The sequence below is a fragment of the Neltuma alba genome, unplaced genomic scaffold (genome assembly GCF_004799145.2).
Source record: "Neltuma alba isolate B1F8T4 unplaced genomic scaffold, ASM479914v2 tig00013416_pilon, whole genome shotgun sequence".
NCBI classification, from domain to species: Eukaryota; Viridiplantae; Streptophyta; class Magnoliopsida; order Fabales; family Fabaceae; genus Neltuma; species Neltuma alba.
Genome location: NW_021637669.1, coordinates 41,942 through 52,171, shown reverse-complemented (window position 1 = coordinate 52,171; position 10,230 = coordinate 41,942). Strand labels below are relative to the sequence as shown.

Genomic DNA, 10,230 nt, shown 5'->3' with positions numbered 1-10,230 from the left:
CCAACACATACACAGATTGGTAGCTCGTCGTATAAAACCCATGGCTGCTCACAACCCTTTTCCATCATCGAGAATGCCGTGTCCCTTCTCTCTTCGAACCCACCCCCGGCACAACATTCGTCTCCCACAAGTCTTGTACAGCATTTGCTTCCCGAGATTTCAGCGAAGCCGGCAACCTGGTAGAGCATGTAGCAACCTAGAAGTTGAACTCTGGAGGGCGATGGTCTTGCCGCATAGTTTGTCGGCCAACACGGGGAGTCTGCTGACGCAGTTGTAGCAGTCGGAGTTGGTGAGATCTCCACGGCATTGAAGAGGCCGGTTAATGCGTTTTGGCCGGAACCAGAGGTGGTTTTGTAGAACTTGGTTTTGGTCGATTGGGAGACAGAGAGCCGAATAGGGAGGAAAGGGCCCTGAGAGTAAACCCCATTTGGATCTGTGAATGTTTCCTTGGAACAACCTTTGTAGACTAAGGTCGTGTAATCGGAAGAAGCTCTGGACTTCTGGAGATGGGATTGGAAGCAAACCAGGAGGAAATAAGGGAAAAGAGTCCTTTTCTAGGAAAACCCTTTGGGTAAGAATGGGAAATGGAGGGATCAAATCATGGCAAATTCGGAGAGGTCTTGTGATTCCTGAGCCTCTGATAAAGGGGAAGAAAGAATCGATGTTCCTCTTTCTTTTTACCGAATGAGGATACACCCAAAGAATGAAAAAAAGGAAGGATTTGGGTATGCGCTCTCTCCTCTCTTGTGTGTGTGTGTGTGAGAGAGAGAGAGAGAGAGAGTAAGTGTATGTTCTGGAGCTGTGGTCCTTGGGATTCAGTTTCCTTTGGATGGCCTAATATCCCAACTCCACCCTCTAAACTTCTGGGAAGATCCATCATTTTCATCTGGATAGAAATGTAAAAACAGAAGGCGGGAATTAAGAAGTAGTAATTTTTGGGAATGGTTAGTTGAAGAGAATGAAAAACAAGGAGGGGTGAATTAATAGGCGGGGAAAATATTCGCCGGCGTACGAGAAGGTTTTTGGAGGGCAATGAGAAGGGAAGGAATCTGAGTGTGTCGAAAAGAACAAGAAGACGTTTGACTGCAAAGGAGTAAATTATCGGAATGCTTGGCCCAGGAATTTGAATTTCATCCAACTACGAAGGCCTCACAATCACATTTGACCTCTTGATGACTTGTTGCATTTAATTGGTCGGAATCCTGGTCTATTCTCTAGTTTAAGAATTTCATGAAGGCATTAAGGCAAAATCAGAAAGACATACTGCTTTTAACGCCGTGGACCCTTACATCTTCATTAGAATTAGGATACTATTATTAATGCTTGCTCCTTCCTCCCATGAAATCACATCTCAATTCTCAACAGCTGCGTGAGCCTCTTAAGCTCTCTGTGTCACTGTCTTCGGTCTTGTATATAAATTTCATTTAGAAAAAAAAATCTGATTCAAAATATAAGTTTTATTTTAATTTATCTAAACATTTATTATTATTTTTTCCTATTTTGTTCTTAGTTGACTATATTTAATACTTTCTCTATCTCATTAATATTATCCTTATATATTCTTTTTCATCGTTTTTCTTATTTATTATATCTCTCGTGTACTCTATTAATAAGTAAGAGCAAATTGGAGAAAAAAAAAGATATATTTCTGACTTATTTATTATTTTTAACTAATTTTAATTGCTAATTCGTTAATCGTAATTCAGTTATTTGAAACTTATATATAAGACTGGATGGAGTACTATACTCATCTTTTTATAAGTTTTAAATGACTAATCTGCATATAATAAAAAATTAGTTAAAATTAATAATAAATAATAAATAATTTTAAAATATACTTTTATTTTTAAATAAATTCCTATCATAATATGAAAGTATAATAATAGTATAGGAGGGGAGAGGACAATATTAATGGTGAAGGCAGCAGAGGATAGTAATTGCTAATTAGACTGACACAAAAGAGTAGACAAAGTCATTAGCACAGTACTGGTTTGAGAAGGTCTGCTTTCCGCATCCCTTCCGTTTGTCTCGTAGCTAATGAGGGTACGTCGAATCAATTCATTTGATATTGTCTTTAAAAAAAAAAAATCAATCATTTGATCTGAGTATAATACAAGATCTTTAAATAAATAAATACTGCTAAATACAGGGTTTGATGTGTATATATAGATCGATTCACATCACACAGCATGTGGCAAAAGATGTGAACACAGAAATTGAAATGTGTCTGAGGGGCATCATGAATCATGATGCTAATGAATTGGATAAACTATTAAATGAAACCAAACAGTGTGATGAATGTTGTGAAAATGAATAAAGATAATGGCTTTTCTGCAATCTTGCTTTTCTGTACGCCGCAGATAATGACTTGATAGCCAAGATCCAGCAGGACATGTGTCTTGTTCCTTTGCATTCCAATTATTTCCCCTTTTATATTTGTTCATGAGTTGTTCACTTCCAACTTGTTGCAATGAATCCTGTGTATGTATATATTTGAATGTACGCTCCTTTTATATTTTAAACATTTTTTCGCTGTTAGATTAGAGTGGTGGTTATCTTATCATGCAATAGCTTCTTGGAATCTCTCCATGACTTTTAGTCGCTTTTTTTCCCCTCTATTTTGTAATTTTGTTTTAAAGCATTGTTATTGATTGCATACAAGGAAAATTTTTTAATGAATCAGTGGCTATAATGTAGATAATTGGAAGCAACAATTTGTGAAAATCAACATATAATTGTTATTAATAACTAGATAATTAATTTAGCTTTTCTTTGTTAGTCGCCATAAAATAAACTCTATTGATATACTCTTTTGATCGAAGGTGACCTTATTTAAGATATTATCAATTACTCCTCCAGTTTTTTATATAGGATCTAATTGTTAAGTTGAATCTGATTCTTAAATATAAGATCTATTTTTCATATTTATCAGTTTTTTCTAAATTACTCCTATGAATACTATACTCCTTCAACCATAATCAAATAGAAAAAAAAGAGAATATTAAAAAAGATGATTATGGTGTTTTTTAAAAAAACATGTCATGTTTTTTTTATAATTAACTAACTTATCTAATTTTTTTAATCTAATCAATTAGTTAAATAAATTTTCTATTAAAGACAAGAAGAGTATTAAATATAAATATTCCTTTCAACAAGAATCTGATCCTTACCCCTTGCCAAGACGAAAGTATTGAGAACAATAACAGTTATGTTCAGGCATTTAATGGGCCTGAACTCATTCTTTTATTTTTGTATTTTAACCCAAAATCCTGTAATTAATTTTTTTAAAAAAAAACAAAAGAAGTGAGAGCTGGGTCCTCAAGTCGCATGTTGGGCTTGAGGAGATGTTGGAGAATGGAGCGAACATGTTACGCGCCTTTTTTTTGGACGCAAATTACGCGCTTCTTTTCGTAAAGAGTGAACAAGTAAATCCGCTGATGTGACTTAGGTTCCTCCCCCCCCACCCCAAAAAAAAAAAAAAGGAAAACCACTTCTTTGTGTTCCTCCATTTAATTTTTAATGCTATATAAAATTACTGAATTAATTTAAGTATATTAAAAATTAAATAATTTAGTTAATTATAATAAATCTAAAGTGGTCTCCATAAAATAACACTATAAATATTATATTATATATATTAATAGGCTAAGTAAATTAATTTTAAAAAAGATATATATAACAAAATATATTGATATTTTATATTTTATATTTTATCATCAAATCTAACTGTCAACAAATTCTTATATTAAAAGTTGAAGGGAAATATAATATCTCGAAGAAAATATTGGAGGGGATATTTAGTTTTGAGGCCGTAATCCAAATGCTTGTACACGAGATTATTGATTAAAATAAGTAGCACGTTTTTTAAACCAAAAATAAGTAGCATGTTGACAATTAATAAATCTAGTTTTTTTAATTTGGATAGCTGAATTGTTGTCATAAGATTCTCTCTCTTGTTATTTTTTTTTTTCAAAGAAGATTATAATATTCCTTTGAGATGTGATAGTTCGGCGGTGTTTTGTTTTTTCTTCTTGCCATCGTGATGGTTCAGTAGCACACTTTTTTTTTTTGACCTGATCAGTGATTACTCGTATTTTGCACAAAACAAAAAAAATATTGAAATTATTCCAAACTTTAAAAATGAAAGAATTACAATAAGGTCCTATACAAAAAAAAAATTACAAAACAAGTATTAAATGTTGTTATTCTTTATTTTAAAACTTATTATTATGCTCAGGTTGTTATTAAATGTTTTAGTAGTTTATTTTTTTATAGGATTGATTATAATTTCTTTTTAAAAAATGATATAATAATATTTTTAAAGATGTGCATATGAGATTCCACGGTTCATGAAGAAATGACATCAGGAAATCTGTGTCTCACCGACCAATCAGGCCTATGACCAAACCTTACTTTTCCCAATTTCCGTTGATAGCTGTCTCTACTCCGCTCTCTCTCCCCTTTATCACCGACTCGGCTTCCTTCAACTTCCGATCTCTTTTTTTAAGTCTTTTGTCCCAAAAAAAAAAATCCGATCTCGTAACTCTTCTCATATCTCTTACTTCGAACCCATAATCATTAATGGGATAGCTAAGTTCTGCTCTTTCAAGATGCAGACTTTTAAGGAAAAAGTCACAGACAAGCTATCTCGCCTCTTCGCCGATTCTCCGCAGACTACCCCTCATCAGGTTTTGCTTCTTTCTTTCTTTTTCTCTCGTTAAAATAAAATTCGAATGACATGAAACGGTTTCATCTTGTCGCTCTGATCTGCATTGGGTTTTGTTATTTATTTCTGTTTTGAACAATTAAAGTCTAGCTTAAATCACCTTTGCTCGGAAGTTCGATCCGCTCTGTCCAAAATCTGAATCGGGGGTTGAATGTGTGGATTGAATTACACGGATTACATGCACAAAAAGATCGAAGTAAAGGAGAGCAATTGTGTGATTTGATTTCAATGATGTAGAGTCTAATTCGCACTAAGTAGGGAATGTGGGTCTCAGTGATGGTTTTCATTTTTGAGATGATGCTTGGTTTCTTTAAGCCGAGAAGGTTAGTCCTAGGCATAATCTACATATTCCTCTTGGTTGTTTCTCTGTCTTGCATATTTTATTTTATTGTGATGGAGAGAAATTATGATCAGGATCACAAGTGCAACTTCGTTATATCTGGTGAAACCTGGAATTTTTTTTTATTCACAAGTCTTTTTCATCTTGAGTGTTTAGGTGAGAGGCACTAATGACAAAAGGAAACTCACTTCATCTTGATTCAGGACCGTAACGAGTTTGATTAATTGGCCTCTTACTCTTTAGTTCAAATATAACGTCATTAAAAGTTGACCTGATGAAAGATGCTCCTCATGTAATAAACTGAAGACTCATTCAAAATAGACTTAATCTACTGTCTATTGCCGTGTGGGATTACTCTCTCTCTCTCTCTCTCTCTGTGGGGTAACAATTATTTTTTTCTATGAAATTTGACATGAGGTTTTCATTTATGTAGGGCAGCTCCTACTCTAAAGAGGGTAGATCATGGTCTTCATATTTTTCCTACGCCGTTCCTTCTGTCAGCTTCAGTGGATCCAGGACAAGCAACCAGCAATATGATCTTAAACCAATTCAAGTTGCATATGATAATCTAGAGTCTCAAGATGATCCAGATGAATATGTTGATTTTAGTCCAGTGTGTAAAAGCATGGATTTTTTGAAAGATAAAAATAAACATGAAGATCAGGTCTCCAGAAGGACTAGTTGCAGTTCGGAAGTTTTTGAAGAAGCAAATGGGCCGCAAACTCCTAATTCTTCGAAGAAGCCCCGGGTCAATCTGACTGATGAGTCTATTTTTATTTCACCTGAGTTGTATGAATTTTTTGAGTCCTGCCTCCCTAATATAGTTAAAGGGTGTCAATGGGTCTTACTTTATAGGTAACTTTTCCCTCTAGTTTGTAGTATGTGCATCAAGCATTACTGTTCTGTTGCATTGAAATATTAAGTATTGGTTCTTTCAAATGAAGGGCAGTACTTTGAAACACGGAATATCACTTCGTACGCTAATTCGCAAGAGCGCCGAACTTCCTGGTCCTGGATTGCTAGTATGTCAGTTTTCCAGAGCTCAATACATGTTTCTGAATATGGTGTTTATCTGGAATTTACTAGTAGTAAATCAAGCTGACAGGTATTAACTATTTGGCACAACTTTTAGATTGTCGGAGATAAGCAAGGTGCTGTTTTTGGTGGGTTGCTAGAGTGTCCTTTAAAACCTACAGCAAAGCGAAAGTATCAAGTATGTGAACATGTTTTCTTGATGATGCTTGCTCATAATATTTTTTTGCGTGCACTTCTACATTTTGAAATGTGATTTTGTTTTCTCTGGTGATACATGATAGGGAACACACCAATCTTTTGTTTTTACGACAGTATATGGTGAACCAAGGTTGTTTCGGCCCACTGGTAAGTATTATCATCTTTTCGTCTGCAAATTCTTGTTCTTTATAGGTAGATGTTGTTATCTGGGCAAATGCAGCTGTTTGACTAAATTTTGTTGCTCATTTTTTTTTAATCAATTTTTCAATGTTAATTTCTTGAGATCCTGGATTTTTATACACACACACACACGTGGCAATTACTGAAGATAATTTCTAAAGCAAGATATTGAAGACAACTGGCACTAAATGTCAACTTTTTTGTCGTCTTTTCTTTCGTGATATTTTTTTAGATGAATATTTTGATTTTATGTGTTCATATATATAGGTGCAAATCGGTACTACTACACGTGTTTGAATGACTTACTTGCACTTGGTGGAGGTGGTAATTTTGCTTTATGCTTGGATGGAGATCTGTAAGCTTTTTTGTCATTGCTTCTCTGTTTCTCTTAACATGTTTGGCTTTGTACACCCTACTCATGGTATCTCTTCTCTTGAATGTGATGGAAAGGTTGAATGGAACTAGTGGACCTTGCGACACATTTGGAAGCTCATGCCTGGCTCATAGTCCAGAGTTTGAGTTAAGGAATGTTGAGGTAATGTTCTTAAATTTGACATCAGTTATTACATTATTCATGATGCTTTTTGTGAAGTGAAAATCTTGATGCTTTTTTTAACTGTGGATCCCATTAGATGTTAAGATATGATCAATCAGTAGCATTTTAGTCATGAAATCTGAGTCACATGGTGGAAATTTTAACTATTCCAACGAAAGGGGAAAACAAGACAATGTACCAGGGAGTTCTAAAATGTTGTATTACCTTTTAACTACAAACTAAATCTTATATTAAGAACATATACTAGATCTTATGCTACTTTCGGTCTTTAAACTAAGAGTTAATTGACTAATTTGAATATATTAAGGAAATTAATTAAGTTAGTTATTTGCAATAAATAGGTGTTGTCTTTCCTAAAATATCCTTACTAATCAGGTATATTGGCTAGAAATACCATTATTACAAGGACTTCCTAGAAAAAAAAATGAATAAATATAAAAGACAAAGTAGATTGGGATTTTATATTTAGAACCAAAATAAAAGTCAAACGAACTCTTAAATTAAAAACCAAAGGTAGTATTAAGGATCGGAAGTAGTATGTTGTCAACACGAATAGGTGAACTTTACTGTGCATTGCTGCTGCTGCTCTACCCACAGTTTTTAATATATGAGTTAGATAACTAATTTGCAGATATTAAAAAAAAATTAGTAAAGTTGGTTATTTATAACAAATGTGCGCCGGTTTTCTTAAACTATCTTCTTTAATCATATGTATTAAAATTATCTTCTAATAGGAACTCTCTTAATATATACAATCAATAGGGATATTTTGAGGAGAAAAGTTATAAATTTGGAAGACAAAGTGGAACAAAGTTTTATATTTAGAATTAAATCTAATCCTAAACTAGTTTTTATGTTAAGGACTGGAGGTAGTATTTTATATTCTTTGCAGTATTATTCAATTATAATTTTCTTGTGCAGTTCTGGGGCTTTACTCATGCTTCCCCTTACCTTGCGCAAGGCTGATTCGTGTGTGTGGATATCAGCAAAGTAGCGTCTCCCCGCTTGCGTTTGCTTGCTGGCCTTCTATTCCATCCTTCACTTCTATTAAATAACTTACCAGATGCAGGTTTTAGTCAAATAGATTCCATGCTTGGAATTATGCAGTAGGAGGTTTTGTTATTTAAAGCCGTATGATCTTTTGCCCGATCCATGATCCGGAGCGGTTGGGTTATTTTGAGCCCGATCATTGTTGTGTTGGGCCGGTTTGCTTGGGCCTACTGGGCCATACTGATCCTTGGATCGGTCAACATGTGCCAGCCGGCCCTCACTAGAGACCCTAAAGAAAAAGTCAGCACATAAGTTATGAAACATGAAGGGGAGGATTATATTTATCTTGTGGCAGCATTATTAATTATGATGATGACAGATTTTTATTCCCAGCAGGGTTGTTTGGCAGTGTGGTTAGATTTGATGTGAGTCTTTCTATTCATGGGTTAAAAACGATACCGTTTTCACAACTTTTATATTTATGCATTGATGCAATTTTTTTTTTCTGGGTCCCAAAGTATGGCTTTGATGCTCTTTGATCATGTCATTTAGATCCATAATTAGCATACAGATGAAAAAATTAAAAATAGAAATGCACAATAATTATTGATGGGAATCAGGAATGTATTATTTATTATTTTTGACTAAATTATGTGTGTGTATTTGTATGTATATCCAGAGATAGAAAGACAAGTTAATTGAAAAGAAATAAAAGAGATACCCACTATCCCTGTTTTGAAGAAACATATCGTTTAGCCGATTGTGTATAAATTCCCCATAAAAGGAAGCTTGGAGTAAAACTGAAGAATGTGGAAAAAGAAAGCAGAAATTATGAATAATTTGCTTATACTTTATTCTACATTCTGAATACTTTTATTTTAGAAAAAAGATGTATCAGATACCTCACCCATTTGAGCAGAACAAGCATATATTATATGCTTGTACATAATGTCAAAATTAGATAAATATGTAGCTCCCTTTTTAAAAGCTCAGACCAAAAATCTTATGGTCATATGATATTTGATTAATGAGTTGCTTGGAGAAAATTTTCGTATATGTTCTTAACTATATAAATAAATATTATGTAGTTATATTACGAATCATATTTCACGCCGTCACCCACAGCCCCGAGATATATACTATTCATGGAATAATTAAGAATGAAAAACTCATGACCAATGGGTCATCTCGAAAATTAAAATTACCAAAATAGTTAAGCTTCTAGTAACTAATTCGTACTTTCATATATATATATATATATATGTATATATGTATATGAAAGAAATAAATTTCATTTCATGAATTTTATACTCCTTTAGTTCCTAAACGTGGGAGTTGTAATAGTCATCAAATAGCGGCCAAATGTTTAAGATTCACAATTGAAATAGTCATCCTTAATATTACTTCCGGTTCTTAATATAAGATATTATTTGATTTTTATTTTGATCCTAAATATAAGGCCCCAATCCATTTTGTCTCTCATATTATGCATTTTTTCACAGATAATTCTTCTAACAATAATAGTTATAGCCAATACACTTGATTAGTAAAGATATTTTAGAAAAAATAGTACATATTTATTACAAGTAACTAATTTAACTTCTTTTTTTAATCTCCTCAAATTAGTCAACTAACTCTTATAAATAGAACCAGAGGTAGTATTTGTTTGAGAAACTTCTATATTGTTAAAAAGAAAAAAAAAGAATGGAGTCAAGTTCAATTTTACAACAAAGCAACATATAATGGTTATATAATAATAGGATGCTATGTATATCTGGAAAGCATGGGTGAAATAAGGAAATTACACATAAGTGTGTTTCGTGTCAACAAAAGAGAGCAGATTCAGAACACGAAACGCACAGCAGATCAGAGGCACATGTTGGCACCTTTGCCATTTGGTTCAAAAGCCAAGTTCTCTTACGCCATATAAATGCGATGCTTCATATCGAGTGATTCTTTTACTAATTAACAAGCATAAGAAAGCATAAAAATGGCACAAAAAGCTAGCAATGCCACACTATATCACTTTCCTCAAAAACTTGGAAATCATCATAAGATCTTCCAAAAAAAAAACTGAATTAAACTGAATTAAACCATCGATATATCAAAGTTTTATTTATTTAATTTATTTCTGTAGATGGGAAAAAGTGGTTAAAAAAAGTCTCTCTTATAATTAAAAATATATAATTAAATGACTTGAATCAT

At 33.2% G+C, this 10,230-nt stretch overlaps 1 protein-coding gene and 1 pseudogene across 1 annotated transcript; one reads left to right on the top strand and one right to left on the bottom strand.

Moving 5' to 3' along the window:
- Positions 1-7: 7 nt before the first annotated feature.
- LOC114737208 (plasmodesmata-located protein 2-like) lies at positions 8-2,014 on the bottom strand (annotated as a pseudogene).
- Positions 2,015-4,473: 2,459 nt separating this feature from the next.
- On the top strand, positions 4,474-8,392 carry LOC114737202 (oxidation resistance protein 1). Its single transcript, XM_028925108.1, has 8 exons — positions 4,474-4,688; positions 5,500-5,921; positions 6,016-6,088; positions 6,199-6,279; positions 6,383-6,446; positions 6,747-6,834; positions 6,930-7,014; positions 7,957-8,392. Exons 1-8 carry the CDS (start codon positions 4,611-4,613, stop codon positions 7,999-8,001), a joined length of 936 nt encoding a protein of 311 aa, XP_028780941.1. The 5' UTR covers positions 4,474-4,610; the 3' UTR covers positions 8,002-8,392.
- The last annotated feature ends 1,838 nt before the right edge of the window (positions 8,393-10,230 follow it).